General features: G+C 36.2%; 1 protein-coding gene across 1 annotated transcript; it reads right to left on the bottom strand.

Moving 5' to 3' along the window:
- Positions 1 to 6279: 6279 nt before the first annotated feature.
- LOC119547998 lies at positions 6280 to 7047 on the bottom strand. Its single transcript, XM_037855057.1, has 2 exons — positions 6536 to 7047; positions 6280 to 6480 (listed from the first exon to the last, which is right to left on the bottom strand). The coding sequence occupies exons 1-2, from the start codon at positions 6971 to 6973 to the stop codon at positions 6472 to 6474; spliced, it is 447 nt and encodes a 148-aa protein (XP_037710985.1). The 5' UTR covers positions 6974 to 7047; the 3' UTR covers positions 6280 to 6471.
- Between the last annotated feature and the right edge of the window lie 12883 nt (positions 7048 to 19930).

The following is a 19930-nucleotide window of genomic DNA, read 5'->3' as shown; positions in this document are numbered from 1 at the left end:
TGTTGAAGACGATCAGCATGTCCTACTTTAATGTCGCCGCTTCGGGTCTGATCGCTAAATGCTGATGAAGACCACCGGAGCAAGAGTTCGGCAATGTTGTTGGCGATGGTAAGTACATTTTTTTAAGTAATGATATTTTTATTTAAGAACTAAATTCTTTTACATCTTAGGCCCAAGGGACTGTATATTGTTTATGGCCTTGCACGCTGTTATAAAACCAACGTACCGGTACACTGTTACTCAAGCGGACCAGAAGTTCTGTCGAAAGGCGACCATCGAAGACAGCGTTAGCAGCGCGGTATTGCACGTCACCGAAATCAATGACATTCAAAACATAATTGAAACATTGAACAGAAAAAGTGTCGAGTCAAACTCCCCCATTCAACCATTTATAATTGTTGTGGGCGTGGACATTTTCAATTTGGTTGAATTCTATGTTAGCTTTGGAAAGTCCTTTTATAAGTTTAACTCTTTCATTATTGCACTAGATATATGTTTTAAAATTTATCAAGTATTTGGTCTAAAGTACCCAAATGAATCCCATAAAGTTTGGTCTTTTTTACAATATTTTTTCTATAATATGAAAACTGAATTTGATATTATATATCCGTGCGTATCCAATGTCATTGAAGATTTAAACAAAATGTGAATACTTTGTAAAATATTTTTAATTTGAAAATTTATTCATATCCTTTTTAATTTTAAGATCTTGAAATATTCTGTTATTAGTTAAGTCTTATATTTTTAATTTCTATATTTAGTTCTTTTATAATATTAATACCTAGCCATTAACAACATGCGTTGCTTTAAGTGTTTTAAAGAATTTTCTGACCTCAATAATTTATGCTTACACTTTAAGCATCACCACAATTTAAGGGAAATTTATTTATATAAATATAAAATCTGTCCACAACTTGACCAACACAGGGACCGAGGAGTACAGATCTCAGGGTAATTCAGGGGACCACAACATTGAATATTTTGACAGTAATGAAGATTTGGACGATATTCCGAGTGGCTCTCAAAATGGAATCCCTTAAAGTGCTGAAACTAGTTTAAAATTATCATTTGAAGTTTAATGAGCACTATCAAGCCTATACAGTGGAAAAGAAAATTCTTTAAAAATTAATAACATAAGTAGTTTCCAAGGTCCCCCTGTAAAATATCATAAAAAAAATGCTGTTAGCTATGTAAGATTAAAATCATTTTAAATAAAACTGTATAAATATTTATGAAATAATAACAAAATAATATATGAAATAGTAATAAAAGAAAAACAACATACAACGTGATTTTATTGGGTTTGGGATTATTGGGATACCACGAAAAACAAAATAATATACATTTTATACTACAGGCAACGGGGAAATCGTATAAGTCTTATACGAAATAGTATAAAATGTATACGAAATAGTATAAAATGTATACTAACGATTTCGATAAATAGCTCAAAAAGTATACTACGGCTCTCTAGATTAGTTTAATATCTATACGAAATAGTATAAAACGGAGACTACATAGCATAGCTTTTATACTAAATAGTATAAAAAGTAAACTATCAGCAAAAATTTCAGTACACTGAGTGAGTATAGATTGTATACTCGTTAGTTTAACTTTGATAACTTCGAAAGTTTCAGTTTAATACTTTCGGTGTCATAAGGTTAATACACATCTTATCCAGATATTTTTGACACTCAATAGTTTAGTTTTAATGTACGAATAGTTTAGTTTCTATGATCATTTTTTTTTGGGTGTATGTACGCTTTCTAACGTGAATTGTCTAAATACAATCTCAAACTTTAAACAAGTTAGAAAACTCCGCGTTTCTCAAAACTTTTCTATATCAGTACCATACGGAAGGCATACGTGTTATACCTTACCGAAAAAATTCAAATATTGTAGACGGCACTTTCTGGGTGTTTCTTATTCGGCGGTCGCAGCAAAAGTGATCTTTATTGCACAGATTTGTACAGGCTTAGCCTATTTCACAAGCGTTGGGGGTATACAGTATGAGGGAGTGAGACAAGCATAGTGTTTCTTAAGAGTAACAGAGATGTTAATGTGTGTTTAATAATAGTGTGACCTAACTTAACGTAGTATGTATGTATGACAGATGCTTAGGAATATGTATGTGTGTGTGTGTGCTTGCTACAATTCGGCCATCCTGACCAGAGAGCTCCTGATCTCTTAACTATTTGCATTATTAATCCATGGTCGTATATTTGCTACTGCCCAAACTCCCTTATAAGGAAGCCTAGACTGTTGAAAACCTTCAACATCCTCCAAGACATACCTATCATTAGGAAGCACCTTTGTCACTCTGTATGGTCCTTTGAATTTTGGAATTAGCTTTTTGGATACGCCTACATGAGAATCGAAGTTTTTGATCATAACTAAATCGTCCGTCTGGTACTCTTTAGGATTCTTTCTCTTAAGGTCCGTGCGTAACTTATTGTATTCTTGCAGCTTCTCGATGCTCTGAGTAGCTTTATCTCTAATTACTTCTAAATTTCTACTTTCCCTAACTTTATTCAACTCTTCTAATTTCTCTTTTAAGCTATCTATAACTTTTCCCTTTTGAGACACTCCGAATAAAACTTGACTTGGGTGCTGACTAACTGGTCTTTGGATCGTATTATTCAGTGCGTGTTCAACTGTTTCTAAAACTGTATCCCAGAACAATCCCTTGTCTGGATCAGTCAATTTAGCGATCATGGGTCCTATGCTTCTATTTACTCTTTCGACTTGCCCATTAGCATGCGGCGATCAAGTGGCTATCTTAATGTGTTTCACTTCGTTTTCCTCTAAGAAGTCATGAAATTCTTTAGATGTGAGGCATGTCCCACGGTCTGAGATCACGCATCGCGGCCATCTATACGACCTAAAATAGTCCTTTAATGCTACTATTGCTTCCCTAGACTTTGTAGTTTTTGCCGGATAAAGTCTTACATACTTTGTAAATGCGTCTATAATCACCAGTACGTGTTTGTTGGCTCTACTTTTGTCTACCGGGCCATAATGGTCTATGTGTATGACATCAAAGGGAATGCTTACTTTGGGGATGCTGTGAAGGAAACCTTCGTCTTTACCAGACTTATCAGAATAGGCGATACATTTCAAACAATTATTAATGTGCCGCTTGCATTTTTCACGAACTTTAGGGAACCAGTAACTTTTTGAGATAATTTCTACCATCTTATCTATTCCAACATGTCCTAATTGATCGTGGTAACTAAAAAGAACGTGGCTTTCCATTTCGCTTGGCACATAAAATAAAAGACCATCCTTATTCTTTTTTTTGTAAATTATTCCATTCCGCATCTCATAATCCTTTAATTCTGTTTCCTGAAGTTTCTTAGCTATACTTTTGATTTTCTCATCTCTACTTTGACATATAACTAAGTTTTCTTCAAATGAATTAGAATCGATTGTCAGTATGTGTGTGTTCCTGCTAAGTGCATCGACATGCTGCATACGCTTGCCGGCTCTATGTTCTAGAGTGTAGTCATAATCTTGAAGAAAAAGTGCCCACCTGGCAATTCTTGGGCATAATTCCTTTTTATTTAACGCCAGGGTAAGAGCACTACAATCTGTAACTATTTTAAAATGTATTCCTTGAAGATAGATTCTAAAGCGTTGTAACGAGTAAACTACAGCGAGCGTTTCTATTTCGAAACTATGGTACTTCGACTCCACATCCGTCGTGCGTTTAGAAAAATAGAACACGGGGTGAAACTTACTATCTTTCTTCTTCTGCATTAAAATTGAACCAAAACCTAGGGCGCTAGCATCACAATGTAACTCTGTTGGGTCTTTTGGATTGTACAAGGCCAGAATAGGGGCTTTCAAAAGATTTACTTTTAATATTTCAAAACACTCTAACTCTTTCGCACCAAATTCGAACTTTCTGTCCTTTCTTACAAGATCATACAAAGGCTTTGCTTTTGTGGAAAAATCTTTGACAAAGCGTCTGAAATAGGAGCACAGTCCAAGAAAACTTTGAACCTCATGCGTTTTTGTCGGTACAGGAAAATCTTTTACTGCTTGCATACCTTTCGAATCAGGTTTAATACCCTCTCCCGATATTATGTATCCTAAATACTTTATTTCTCTTTGAAGGAACTCACACTTGTCTAACCTAAGCTCAAGCTTGTTATCTACCAGTCGTTTAAAGACCTCCGTTAATATCTCCATATGAATCTTACTATCTTTCGTTGCTATTAAAATGTCATCCATATAAATTAGAACCTTATCTTCTTTAACCAAATCGGCAAAGATTTTGTTTACAAATCTTTGAAAAACTGCTGGTGCGTTTCGTAAACCAAATGGCATTCTAAGCCATTCATACTGACCCATAGGTGTTGTAAAAGCGGTATACTTAATTGAATCCTCGTGCATGTGCACGTGAAAGAACCCATTTTTGAGGTCTAACTTAATAAAAATAGTTTTTTCAGACAGTTTATCAATAAGGTCATCTATTAAGGGGGTGGGGTAGTTATCTTTAAGCATGTTTTTGTTGAGGGTTCGGTAATCTACGCACATTCTTAATTCTCCAGACTTTTTCTTAACTAGAACTATAGGTGATGCATACTCAGACTCGCTTACTCTAATAATACCGTTTTTTATGTAATCGTCTAATAAATTTTGAACTTGACTTTTCTCTGCGTATGATAAACGCCTTGGAGGGTAATTAAACGGTTTAGTTTTATCAAAATTCAGTTTCATTTTCCATTTTACTAAGGGGATCTCTGGCCGTTTCGGTTTCGTATAAAACTTATCAAAAATATCTATCAGTTTTTTTCTTCAGCCTAGTACTCACATCGACGAAAACCGCGAGCTAACCATAGGAGTGAGCGAGAGGCAAACAGGCGGCTAAAGGTTTTCGTCGGGTCTGTTTTTCAGCGCGGTACTCAGATGAGCTAAGGAAATACCAGAAAAATACCAGATTTCGCGAGTGAATTTTCGATGAACACCGTTAGCCGCGTCCCAAAGAATAAGAAATTTAATCTTTGGCGGTGTTCGCGCAGAAGCGGTGGGGCATTTAAAAATTAAAAATGCAAGAAAAACACCCAAAACGGCTAAAGGTCAGTGCAGATGAAAAAGGACGCCTAATCCAAGCTGTTGCCCATTGTTGTGGGACTTGACCGACAGGAAGCAATACCACAACAGGGGCAAATCCGCAGAATAGTTGAAGCGCTGGTGGAGATCCACTAGAGAATCCCAGTGGGAAGGAACATGGGACATCGCTCGATCTCCGACGAGCTCTCCATTGAGGACTCCTCCTTCACCAGCTACTTGGCAGCTGGTGATGGAGCGGAGATAGAGGATGCGCCGGCTTCTATAGGGAGGAGGAAATAAGGTCGCCCGCTAAGGGACAGCTGGAGGAGCCATCACCAGCCATTATTGGCCAGCTCGGAGCTGGACTACAGATGGCGCGGGAAAGATGGCGAAGCATCCGTGGGACGAGAAGGAAGCCTTAAGCTTCTTATTTAAATAAATAAAAACATTCGTTGAAAATTTCATTTATTTTTATTTTAATTTTTTGGTGCACCAGCAGACTCTTCTTTTTTAAATTGCTCCAATTGATTTGTTTTCCGTTTGTCAACAAACCCAGCTGCTTGACAGTAAGACCATGCCACATGCATGGCGGGTGAACTTTGAAAACTTCGGTCACACTACGAAGAATAAGATTTTTCGACTAGTGAAACTCTTAGCCGATCTGAGTACTAGGCTTTAACGTAAACTCACACTTGTCGCTAATATTTAACAGGTTGCTTTCGGCTGGATCAGGGTATTCAATTGACATAATTTCTGACTCGAAATGATCGCTGGGTTGGACACTTAAATTTTGACTTGACTCTATCGTTTTACACGAATAACTTTGCGTTTCTTTGTAACCACAATAAACCTTTATACTATCATTGAGACAATCATCTTTCTCACAGCTATCAGTAGCACAATCGTTTCCAGTCTGACCAACATTTGAGCAATAAAATTTAAAACTACTATCCTTCTCACTATTACCATTATCTGAGCGATCATTTGCAATACAACTATCTTTTGAAAAAATATCCTTTAAACGATCATCAACCCCACTGTCATTTAAACGATCATCAGCACAATCATCATTTGAACGATCATCAGTACAACTATCATTTGAACGATCATCAGTACAACTATCATTTGAACAATCATTTTCCCTGACAATCTTAAAGTTACAAATGTTCATAAAATCTCTTCCTAAAACAGTGCTATATGCCATCGATTCGTTTGCCACAATTAATAATTCAAAATTAAACTTCACTTTATTCATAATAACAAAACATGATATCTTTCCATATATGTCTAAAGGGCTGTGGTTCAAGCCAAAGTAATGCGACAAGTTGTTTTCATTAACGTTAACGATATTACTTCTTAGAATGTTTTCAACGCAGGATAACTTCGTAAAACTAATTGGACTCCCAGAATCGATTAGGCATTCTGTGAATAGGCACTGATTAGACTGTGAATTAAAGTAAATTTTAAACGGTCTCACATATTCATTTTTGGTTGCGTTCTTCTTCTCGTTGCAATGGGATATCAGGTGCTCCAAACTTCCGCAACCGTAGCAAGCGCCGTACGCGCGCTTAGGCTTGCGGCAGTCGGCTGCGAAGTGACCCATGGAGTTACAGTTGAAGCATCTTACAGCGGGTCCGGGCTGATTTCCAGAAACGTCTTTGTGGCGTCCAAATGCGAGAGATGGTTTCCGCAATGTTACTTTGGAGAATGCCTGCAACAGCTGGGCAGACGAATTAAAACAGTGCATGTGTGCCTGTTGTCGTAGAAGAGTATCCGGTATTCCTTCGATGATACTGTCGATTAATTCCTCGTCGTCTATTCTGATGTGTGCAGCCAACAGGGTCTTGTCGTTAAAGTACGTAGCAAAGTCTTCAGCTGGTTGCCACTTTCGCTCCTGGAACTTGCGTCTGGACATTATCTTGCTCTCTTTTGACTGAAAAGCCTCTGCGAGTTGAGTTAAGAGGTCCTGGGCTGGCAAGGACAGAAAGTTCTCAGAAGAGTACAACCAAATTTGAGCTCGGTCATTCAACTTTGACATAACCAGCATGCGAGTTATGTCTTCGCTCAGCTTGTACATTTTTATGATCGCGTTGAGCTGTGCGATCCAAGTGTTAACTGGCACTTTGCTGTTAACAGCACCGTCAAAAGGTGGAAGCATTTCCTTCACCGTGGTCACCAAAGAGTTGTTGTTAAAAATGGTTGTATTAGGTCTGGCAGCCTCTTCAACAATATTCCCCAAATTCGATAGGGTGACATTGGTTTGATTTGGTGTGGAAACATTGTTCTGGATTTCTGGCAAGTTGCTCGTCGAAGGTGCGGTCACTCTATTCAATGGCTGACGCCGGGAAACTTCCAATTTGAGAAACTCATTTTCCAATTGGACGACTTCTAAGTGACGCTTCAGAGATTCCAATTGCATGGAAATTTCTGGAACGCACATGTTGTTGTCAGCTTCTTCGTTGTTTTGGGCTTCCAGCGATGTAGCCCCGACATCGTCCTGATCGGTTCCTTGATTTTCAGCAGTATTTGACCTTTCCTCGGGTCCAGCTTCAATGTCGGTCATGTCCTTGGGGTCCAGTACTGGACAATCTCCTCGGGCTGCGGGGTGCACACCATTCAACCGCGCTGCTAGTGTTGCCTTGGTGCCGCTTTTCGGCAACCCAAGTTTTTCCAGCCAACATCGAAGTTCTGATGCTGTGTAGTCGTCCGCAGCGATGGGGTCCATGACTACAAACTATTTTAAATAACTGACTTAATAACTTTTGCTTTATTATGCTCGTAGGCAGTAAGGACGCGAGAAAAAAATTTTTTCGCGGTAATCCCACTTCTGAAATTGTAGACGGCACTTTCTGGGTGTTTCTTATTCGGCGGTCGCAGCAAAAGTGATCTTTATTGCACAGATTTGTACAGGCTTAGCCTATTTCACAAGCGTTGGGGGTATACAGTATGAGGGAGTGAGACAAGCATAGTGTTTCTTAAGAGTAACAGAGATGTTAATGTGTGTTTAATAATAGTGTGACCTAACTTAACGTAGTATGTATGTATGACAGATGCTTAGGAATATGTATGTGTGTGTGTGTGCTTGCTACAATATATTTTTCGTTACTACAGCCTACTAATTCGTTTTTTTGCTTTAATCTGGAAATAACTTTATCTTTACTTTTTAGCCTTATTATTTTTTTGGTTTTTGTTTCTTTTGTTAATACAAAAGTAATTAAGTTTACTGCTACCTATTTAGTTTTATAATAAGAAATATTTATTTTACCTTATTATTAGAACATTTTTTACTGATTTTTTGCGTTATTTTTAGATTTTTTATCTATCTATACAATATTATAATTAATATTTTTTCAGTATTTACAAATTTACACAACTTACTCAGCCTCACTAACGCTAGCTTATATATGTACCAGGGTGGTGTTTTTTTTTAATAAGGAAATAAATTAGCATATTAATATTTTTGGTAGTTTTGTTAATACAAAAGTAATTGAGTTTACTGCTACTTATTTATTTTTTTAATAAGAAATATATATATTATAATAAGTTATATTTTAATATTTGCAACCTACCTACTTTACCTCCCTAACGCTAACTAATATAGCACTGTGGTAGCTATTCGTGGTCTCAAATGTGCACGCAGTGGCCCTATTATCGAAAATATTTGAAAACGCTCAATTAATGTGCGTATCGCAATTGGTTGAAGACAAATCCAAATCTAGCATTGAACTAAATCCTTTTGCATATACTAAAAAATCGAAAATTCTCCTACAGCAGCCAGATATGTAGTGAAGGCACATATTAAAATCTTCTTACACTAAACAATTTCTAGTTAAAACATGAAAGGAAGTTAACTTCGGCAAGCCGAAGCTTGTATACCCTTGCAGCTATAATTATTAAATTGAAAAACACAGAAAATGATATTCCCAATAGTATGAGATAATATGTCAAAAAACACCGAAGCTATAATTTGTTTCATATTATTTTCCTACCAATTTTACGATCGTTCCTATGGCAGCTATATGATATAGTCGTCCGATTTTGATAAAATTAAATACCAAATTCAGAACTAATTAAAAAATGTTATTTCCAAGCGAAGGAGGTTATATGTTAAAAAACACGGAAGCTATAATTTGTTTCATATTATTTTCCCACCAATTTTCCGATCGTTCCTATGGCAGCTATCCAGTTATCCAAGTTTGATAAAATTAAATTCGAAATTCAGAACTAATTAAAAAGTGTTATTTCCAAGCGTAGGAGGTTATATGTTGAAAAACACCGAAGCTATAATTAGTTTCATATTATTTTTTCACCAATTTTCATATCGTTCCTATGGCAGCTATATGAAATAGTCATTCGGTTTCGATAAAATTTAATTCGAAATTCAAAAATAATTAAAAAATGTTATTTCCAAGCTTAGGAGGTTATATGCTAAAAAACACCAATGATATAATTTTTTCAATTTTTTTTTCCGATTATTCCTATGGGAGCATCTTATAGCTCTATAGTTGTCCGATCCGGCTGGTTCCGACTTATATACTACCTGCAAAAGATATAAGAATTTTGGGAAAGTTTCAGCCCGATAGCTTTAAAACTGAGAGACTAGTTTGCGTAGAAACGGACGGACAGACGGACGGACGGACATGGCTAGATCGACTCGACTAGTCATGCTGATCAAGAATATATATACTTTATGGGGTCGGAAACGTCTCCTTCACTGCGTTGCAAACTTCTGACTGAAATCAATATACCCTCTGCAAGGGTATAAAAAAGGTAGTCCGCTGGAATAAATCCTTAAACTCTGTTTCAAACTTTATCAGCAGATAAGTCCGAATTTTATAAATAACAACACTCTCTAAAGGCCGGTACATAAAGATGCCAAACTCAAATACGAAAGGCTAAATTTGTAGATTATGTCAATAAGACCACTTGAAATGTTAGCTTTGAATGAATACGAGCATGGCTTTTTTTGTCCGAGCTCCGCTAGCTACTGACTGGCAATCTAGTCGCACTGGAAAACCCATTAATATCATATGCTTTATTTGGGTTTGTGGACGCCTCAACGAAAAGACTTAAGCATTAGATGATCGGAACATACATCGCTAATGTAGCAGTGCAAGCTTTCCGTATTATGATAAAAGGCAGCCCTCTGCATGCCTTCGCTGAAATGGATGTGGTTGAAAAAGATGGGAAAAGTTGTAACAACTTGCTTGAGCGGAAAATGGGACCGCACACGCATATCGATTCAGTATTTCAGTGTATTTATTCAGTATTTTTTCGAGCTTAAGTCATTTTTGTATTTGGTGTTTCGGTATTTTTTTGAGAAGGATGTGCAGTTAGACTGTAATGGCGCGCCGTTATAAGCAATTCGTTTTTGGACCGATAAGCCTTCCAACGGCTCGGAACTGAGAAATTGTTCTCATTTTGAAATCAAGTATTGCTATGCTCTTTTTTGAAGAATAGACCAACCTCCAGCTTATGTCCTTCCTGGCAAGACCTGGCATCTGTCGCACCAAAACATACATTATTTATCTAAAGATAAGGCCATTTGAAGCCTCTTCCACCCCTCAAAATGGACATATTCAAAGAACCGTATGCAAGGAAGGTGTTATAAATACTTAAAAGGGTCCAAACAATTATAAGATGTGAAAATTCTAGTGGCGTTACTGTTGGCCTACGAAAGTCCCTCTATAATTTTCACAAAACTTGCCTAAATGGAAATCTCATCCACTGCTAATAGCAATAAAATAATTATTTGGAGCTGAAATCATTACACATACTGGCGTACAAATTGTATTGAGTTTTTTATCGTTGTTTTTCATTTTTTTGGGAGCAACTGAATTTGCTCGTCCTCTCTTGTTGGAATACCCCTATTCCTATACAAAAATTTCATTCCAGTATTTATCGTTTTAGTACTTAAGTTATTATTTGTAACCGAATACGATGGCCACACTGTTAGTTGGCTTCTTTCTCTTTCTGGCTATAACTTTACCGAAGTGAAGTTGTGTGCTGGTGGTGCGGTATAAAAATACAAATTAACATAAGTTGATCATAAATTGAATTATCTCCCTTCGGATTCGGTTTGCTTGTGCCGATCAACTGTTCGCTTCAGCGACTCTCCATGTGAAGAAAAATTTCAACAGCGATTTTAATCGGCTGTGTGCAGTATATATTAAGGGAGAGTCCATATGAGTAGATACTTTAAGATCAATACATCTAGAACGCCGGGTATTTCATAGGGCTGTCGAATGTTTTTAAAAATACTGTTTCGAATATTGTTTTTTTTATTGAAAAATAATTTCAAAGAAATGTTAAATATCTCGTAAAAATATTGATTTAATTTTTTTTATTTCAATGAAAAATAGATTCAGTGCTGTAAAAGCATTTTTTTCTCCCTTATGTTACTAAAACAAATCTATACTAGGATGTATTGTTTAGCTTTAAATATATTTTTAAGCGATTTTAAAAACATCCATTTGGTTTTGTGATTGCGGTTATCCGACTACGGCAATCGCAAATATCGCTTTTATTAGCTACCTGTAACTATTTAAACATATAATTTTTATATAAAAAAAAATATCTATATTTTGATATATTATCAACAAGCCTGGTATTAAACAATTTGGGGCTTAAGGGAGAGAGAATATGGAATGAAGTGTGGGCCTCCGATACCAAAAGCAATTTTGCCTGTGGATAAAGACAATAATATTTTAACAGAAGTTGAGTCGCATCCTGCTCTACCTTTATACTCCTTGGAAAGGGACTGAAATAGCGTGGAAATAAGTCTACTCTTGCCGACACCTGCTCCGCCTCCAACGAACTCATAAAAACTAGCATTTCTTCTTGCATTATAAAAAACATGCGTTAAAAAGGTTTTTTGCTTAAAATTATGGGGTCTAACTAAAGTTGCTAAGTTTTCTGGGGGAATTATTGGTGGGAGCTTCATTATCCGGATATTGCTATCCGGGTCAATTTCTTGAACAAGGCTTAAAACATTTATTTGAGAAGATATTTCCGGAAATGCCAGGGCCCTAAATTCCTTATAAACTGCGGCCTCCTTATCTATATTTTCCTCAATATTGTCATCTACTTCCATGGTCCTTCTATGCGTGTCTTCCAAACGTTCTATGGCATTAAATCTATCAAAATTGGCTTTAATAGCATCTTCATTCCCTTGGTAAAACTCCTCACAATTTCTCTGTATTAAAGCTGCCTGTTCGTCTCTCCACGGAGAATAAGCATAACTAATGCTCTGAAATAATTATGTCTGTCTATATTAACATTGAAGGGGCTATACCTAATAAAACTCAGCCTATTCCTTCTCTAATAAAACCACTACCGTCGCGAAGCGCGCAATAAACTTCTCCTAAAATATAATTTTCTTCTTCAGCTTCATTGTCACTATTGGCACCTTGACGAGTTCTTGCACGGCTTTTTGAAAACTCATAGTGTGCAGCAAAATCGGCTAAACACAGGCCTTCATAAGAATCTGGTCTTTGTTCGTATCTGTCCAGCAAACCTTTCTGAAAGATGTCAGTGGTACTCTGAGGCACATTTTGCAGGACGCTTGTAGGTCTAAGCATACGAGCTCGTTGTTCTGGAGTGAAGGTGTTCATATGAAGGCATTTATTGCTAGTTCTGACAACGCCGATCCCAGACAACAATATACGACCTCCTGAGCAGAGATCTGAGTGTCCGAAATAAATTTGTGACCAAGTTACTGTAGCTTTTGACGACTGTTTGAATTGCTTCTCGCATTAACTTCGAAATACCCCTTTGGGATTTGTCCAAATTAAGGGTCCATAATTAACTGGATATCCATATCCTTTGCATAGAAAGAATGTGTTTATTATAAGCATTAACTTGAATTAACTCAATCTCTTTAAAGGAGTTCATGTACCCGAAGTTTCCCCTAACATTTTCACAGTAAGATTTCTATGATTAGAAAGATCGAATACAGTGTGAATTTTGATTTTATGTGTCTTACTAAAATTTAGATTGCTGTCCAAAAACACTGTTTTGCTAACCATACTAGAATGGTCCCAAATGATGCTTCCGTTCTCGCTTAGCAAATATATTTCCTAATCTATAAGCAGAGCTCCCAATATATGCTCAATCTTTTTTCTCAGTCTCAGCTTAAAACACGAAAAGGTAATCGAGCTTAGTCTCTGGTTGAGCATAGACACTTTTTTGTTTCACTTATGTTAGGTGACTCCACGTTACTAGATGAGAAACACATGATGGTGTTCCAAAATAAAAGTTTGGACCGGAGTCAAAAGAGTTCAGTAATGATTAAAACTTTTTAAATGGAATTAAAAAACAAAAACACCTCTTAACGAGGTAAAGGTTTGTGACGATCGCAAAATAATATATGATAGCATTCGGAATTAAAGTTCGAAGGCTTTTTGAAGAAATTTCTGCCAGAGATGATGAATTTAAAAACATTTACAAGCTTGCTTCAGCATTAAAATATCTTATTTTACGGCAAACACACTACTATAAGCCGACAACATAAAACTACTTAGAAGTTAATTTTAAAAGCTTCTAACATGAAAATCAGCTAGTTTAAGTTACTTGAGTCATAAAGATTTAAGTTACCCAAACAAATCACAGCAACTGCCATATATACTTTTCTCTTTCTAGGCCTCTGATAAATAAGTCGAAATAAACCTTGGAACAATCGCAATATTATGATTTTAGAAATAGCAATTGGTTTTGGGTAAAAGAGCTGTAACAGTATAAAAGTTGGAATAAAGAAAATATGATATGTTGGGACCGTTGGGGATAAATGCGCCGCGTCGAATGACACAAAAGTTATACGCAAAACAAGATATTGGGGAACTTTTCAAAATGAAAATTGTATTTTGTTTGTCGGTTGGCCCCAAAACGTTGTTTTAGGGTCCCGAAAATTTTAAATGATGATAAACAGCTTAACATAAGAAACTTTAGCTCTACATATTTTAGAAAGACCCGCTTGTTTGGCGGGAAAACAGCTAAAATGCATACGTCATAACTTGTGATCTACTAAAACTACAGGGTTGTTCCATATGTCGTTGAAAAGGTATTTTAAAATACTATGTACGCTTTCTAACGTGAATTGTCTAAATACAATCTCAAACTTTAAACAAGTTAGAAAACTCCGCGTTTCCCAAAACTTTTCTATATCAGTACCATACGGAAGGCATACGTGTTATACCTTACCGAAAAAACTCAAATATATTTTTCGTTACTACAGCCTACTAATAAGTTTTTTTGCTTTAATCTGGAAATAATTTTATATATACTTTTTAGCCTTACTATTAGGAAATTCATTTTTTTTGGTTTTTGTTTCTTTTCTTAATACAAAAGTAATTAAGTTTACTGCTACCTATTTAGTTTTTTAATAAGAAATAATTATTTTAGCTTACTATGAGAACATTTTTTTACTGATTATTTGCTTTATTTTTAGATTTTCTATCTATCTATACAATATTATAATTAATATTTTTTAAATATTTACAAATTTACACAACCTACTCATCCTCACTAACGCTAACTTATAAACCAGTGTGGTGTTTTTTTTTTTAATAAGGAAATAAATTAGCTTATTATTATTTTTGGTATTTTTATAGAGTAAAAGGGTATACTAGATTCGTCGGAAAGTATGTAACAGGCAGAAGGAAGCGTTTCCGACCCCATAAAGTATATATATTCTTGATCAGGATCACTAGCCGAGTCGATCTAGCCATGTCCGTCTGTCCGGATGAACGCTGAGATCTCGGAAACTATAAGAGCTAGGCTATTGAGATTTGGCGTGCAGATTCCTGAGTTTCTTACGCAGCGCAAGTTTGTTTCAGCAGAGTGCCACGCCCACTCTAACGCCCACAAACCGCCCAAAACTGTGGCTCCTACAGTCTTAATGCTAGAATAAAATTTAACTGAAATGTATTGCTCTCGTCAATACCTATCGATTAACCAAAAAAAAAGTTTGCCACGTCCACAAACCGCCCACAAACTTAAAAAAATCGTAAGTATGAACATGAATATCTCGGAAATTATCAAAGATAGAGAATTGAATTCCCAGATTTAGATTCCGTAGCCTTGTACGCAGCGCAAGTTTAGTACGCGAATATGCCACGCCCACAAACCTCCCAAGCCTGTGGCGCCCACAATTTTCATGCTAAATTTTAACTGAAATGTATTGGTCTCGTCAATACCTATCGATTGATCCAAAAATAAAATTGCCGCGCCCACTCTAACGCCCATAACGCTTAAGTCTGTCTACCGCCGGTAGGTGGCGCATTTCAATCTCGCTTTGCTGCTTGCATATCTCCGTTTCCCTTTGGTCCCTTTAGCTGAATAACTATGGCGTTCTTCCTTGTTGTTAATACAAAAGTAATTGAGCTTACTGCTACTTATTTATTTTTATACCCGTTACTCGTAGAGTAAAAGGGTATACTAGATTCGTCGGAAAGTATGTAACAGGCAGAAGGAAGCGTTTCCGACCCCATAAAGTATATATATTCTTGATCAGGATCACTAGCCGAGTCGATCTAGCCATGTCCGTCTGTCCGTCGTCTGTCGTCCGGATGCTCGGAACTGCTAGCGAGATCTGCAGATTCGTACTTCGTTTAACGAGTCTAGTATGCTAGAATAACTATGGCTATGACGTTAGTTGACGTGGATCGCGTTCTCTCACGCAGATTGTTCGTATTAATAAAAATTATAAATATGTTAAGAAAATAAAAATTAATAATATATTTAATAATTATTATCACTATATAAAACAAAATATATAATTAATATAATATATATTAAATAAATATAAATATAAAATAATTATAATATATTAAATTTAATTAATTATAATAATAAAATATAAATTTAAATTATATTATCTAAATAATATTTAAATTATTATAATATATATATATTAATTAAATAAATCTACCCAAAATAAAAAACTAAAAATATATGATATATAATAATTTTAATTATAAATGATAACTATATAAAATAAATATTATATTAATTACGCAATCTAACGCCCACAAACCGCCCAAGCCTGTGGCGCACACAATTTTCATGCTAGATAAAAAATTTAAACTGCAATGTATTGGTCTTGTCAATACCTATCGATTGATTGAAAAAAACTTTGCCACGCCCACTCTAACGCCCACAACGCTTAAATCTGTCTACCGCCGGTAGGTGGCGCATTTGCTGCTTGCATATCTCCATTTTCCTTTGGTCCCTTTAGCTGAGTAACGGGTATCTGATAGTCGAGGTACTCGACTATAGCGTTCTTCCTTGTTTTAATTAGAAATAATTATGTTAAATTACCTTATTACTAATTATATCTATAATTGTTGATGTATATGTATACAATTAATATTATATTTAAATATTTACAACCTACCCACTTACCTCCCTAACGCTAACTAATATGGCACTGTGGTAGCTATTCGTGGTGTCAAATGTGCACGCAGTGGCCCTATTATCGAAAATATTTGAAAACGCTCAATCAATGTGCGTATCGCAATTGGTTGAAGACGAATCCAAATCTAGCATTGAACTAAAACCTTTTGCATATACTAAAAAAATTGAAAGTTCTACAGCAGCCAGAGATGAAGTGAAGGCACAGATTAAAATCTTCTTACACTAAACAATTACTAGTTAAAAAAAAGGTAAACCGCTGGAATAAATCCTTAAACTTGATTCAAACTTTATCAGCAGATAAGTCCGAATTTTATATATAACAACACTCCCTAAAGGCCGGTACATAAAGATGGCAAACTCAAATACGAAAGGCTAAATTTGTACAATATGTCAATAAGACCACTTGAAATGTTAGCTTTGAATGACTACGAGAATGCCTCTTTTTGCCCGAGCTCCGCTAGCGACTGACTGGCAATCTAGTCGCACTCCTGTGGAAAGGCCAGGAATATCTATGCTTCATTTGAGTTTATGGACGACTCAACGAAAAGACTTAAGCATTAGATGATCGGAACATACATCGCTAATGTAGCAGTACAAGCTTTCCGTATTATGATAAAAGGCAGCCCTCTGCATGCCTTTGCTGAAATGGATGTGGTTGAAAAAGATGGGGAAAGTTGTAACAACTTGCTTCAGCGGAAAGTGGGACCGCACACGCAAATCGATTCAGTATTTCAGTGTATTTATTCAGTATTTTTTCGAGCTTAAGTAATTTTTGTATTTGGTGTTTCGATATTTTTTTAAGAATGTGCAGTTAGACTAATGTCGCGCCGTTATAAGCAATTTGTTTTTGGACCGAGTAGCCTTCCAACGGCTCGGAACTGAGAAATTGTTCTCATTTTGAAATCAAGTATTGCTATGCTCTCTTTTGAAGAATAGACCAACCTCCAGCTTATGTCCTTTCTGGCAAGACCTGGCACCTGTCGCACCAAAACATACATTATTTATCTAAAGAAAAGGCCATTTGAAGCCTCATCCACCCCTCAAAATGGAAATATAAATGGATATATTCAAAGAACCGTATGCAAGGAAGGTGTTATAAATACTTAAAAGGGTCCAAACGGTTCTTAGTTGTGAAAATTCTAGTGGCGTTACTGTTGGCCTACGAAAGTCCCTCTTTAATTTTCAGAAAACTTGCCTAAATGGAAATCTCATCCACTGCTAATAGCAATAAAATAAATATTTGGAGCTGAAATCTTTACACAAACTGGCGTACAAATTGTATTGAGTTTTTTATCGTTGTTTTGCATTTTTTTTCGGAGCAACTGAATTTTCTCGTCCTCTCTTGTTGGAATACCCCTATTCCTATACAAAAATTTCATTCCAGTATTTATCGTTTTAGTACTTAAGTTATTATTTGTAACCGAATACGATGGCCACACTGTTAGTTGGCTTCTTTCTCTTTCTGGCTATAACTCAACCGAAGTGAAGTTGTGTGCTGGTGGTGCGGTATAAAAATACAAATTAACATAAGTTGATCATAAATTGAATTATCTCCCTTCGGATTCGGTTTGCTTGTGCCGATCAACTGTTCGCTTCAGCGACTCTCCATGTGAAGAAAAATTTCAACAGCGATTTTAATCGGCTGTGTGCAGTATATATTAAGGGAGAGTCCATATGAGTAGATACTTTAAGATCAATACATCTAGAACGCCGGGTATTTCATAGGGCTGTCGAATGTTTTTAAAAATACTGTTTCGAATATTGTTTTTTTTATTGAAAAATAATTTCAAAGAAATGTTAAATATCTCGTAAAAATATTGATTTAATTTTTTTTATTTCAATGAAAAATAGATTCAGTGCTGTAAAAGCATTTTTTTCTCCCTTATGTTACTAAAACAAATCTATACTAGGATGTATTGTTTAGCTTTAAATATATTTTTAAGCGATTTTAAAAACATCCATTTGGTTTTGTGATTGCGGTTATCCGACTACGGCAATCGCAAATATCGCTTTTATTATCTACCTGTAACTATTTAAACATATAATTTTTATAAAAAAAATATCGATATTTTGACATATTATCAAAAAGCCTGGTATTAAACAATTTGGGGCTTATGGGAGAGAGAATATGGAATGAAGTGTGGGCCTCCGATACCAAATGCAACTTTGCCTGTCGATAAAGACAATAATATTTTAACAGAAGTTGAGTCGCATCCTGCTCTACCATTATACTCCTTGGAAAGGGACTGAAATAGCGTGTAAATAAGTCTACTCTTGCCGACACCTGCTCCGCCTCCAACGAACTCATAAAAACTAGCATTTCTTCTTGCATTATACAAAACATGCGTTAAAAAGGTTTTTTGCTTCAAATCATAGGGTCTAACTAAAGTTTCTAAGTTTTCAGGGGGAATAATTGGTGGGAGCTTTATTATCCAGATATTGCTATCCGGGTCAATTTCTTGAACAAGGTTTAAGTTTAAAACATTTATTTGAGAAGATATTTCCGGAAAAGCCAGGGCCCTAAACTCCTCATTAACTGCGGCCTCCTTATCTATATTTTCCTCAATATTATCCTCTACTTCCATGGCCCTTCTATGCGTGTCTTCCAAACGTTATATGGCATTAAATCTATCAAAATTGGCTTTAATAGCCTTTCATTCCCTTGGTAAAACTCCTCACAATTTATCTGTATTAAATCTGCCTGTTCGTCTCTCCACGGAGAATAAAGCGTAACTAATGCTCTGAAATAATTATGTCTGTCTATATCAGTGGTCGGCAGCGGCCTATCTAGTGAGCATAGGATAGTGTTCTGCCCATCCTCTGCTCGCTCACGTATAACGTAGATGTTCGTATGACTTCGGCATGAGTCTTCGGGTCTTTTTTTTCTCAGCTTCGGCGTGTTTTTTTGCTTCTGCGGCAGAGAATTTCAGTGCAAAACAGAGAAACGTCAGGCGTCAGAGCGCTGCGCGCCAACTTCGTGTTTTTTACACTTACACTAATGCAAGGCAAACTGTGATGGTATGTGTGTGCCGACCACTGGTCTATATTAACATTGAAGGGGCTATACCTAATAACACTCTGTCTATTCCTTCTCTAATAAAACCACAACCGTTGCGACGCGCGCAGCTTCAGCTTCATTGTCACTATTTGCCCCTTGACGAGTTCTTGCACGGCTTTTTGAAAACACATAGTGTGCAGCAAAATCGGCTAAACATAGGCCTTCATAAGAATCTGGTCTTTGTTCGTATCTTTCCAGCAAACCTTTCTGAAAGATGTCAGTGGTACTCTGAGGCACATTTTGCAGGACGCTTGTAGGTCTAAGCATACGAACTCGTTGTTCTGGAGGGAAGGTGTTCATATGAAGGCATTTATTGCTAGTCCTGACAACGCCGATCCCAGACAACAATATACGACCTCCTAAGCAGAGATCTGAGTGTCCGAAATAAATTTGTGACCAAGA

Source organism: Drosophila subpulchrella, chromosome 2L, assembly GCF_014743375.2.
Source record: "Drosophila subpulchrella strain 33 F10 #4 breed RU33 chromosome 2L, RU_Dsub_v1.1 Primary Assembly, whole genome shotgun sequence".
NCBI classification, from domain to species: domain Eukaryota; kingdom Metazoa; phylum Arthropoda; class Insecta; order Diptera; family Drosophilidae; genus Drosophila; species Drosophila subpulchrella.
Note: the sequence above shows the minus strand (reverse complement) of the source record. Positions and strands in the feature narration are given on the sequence as shown.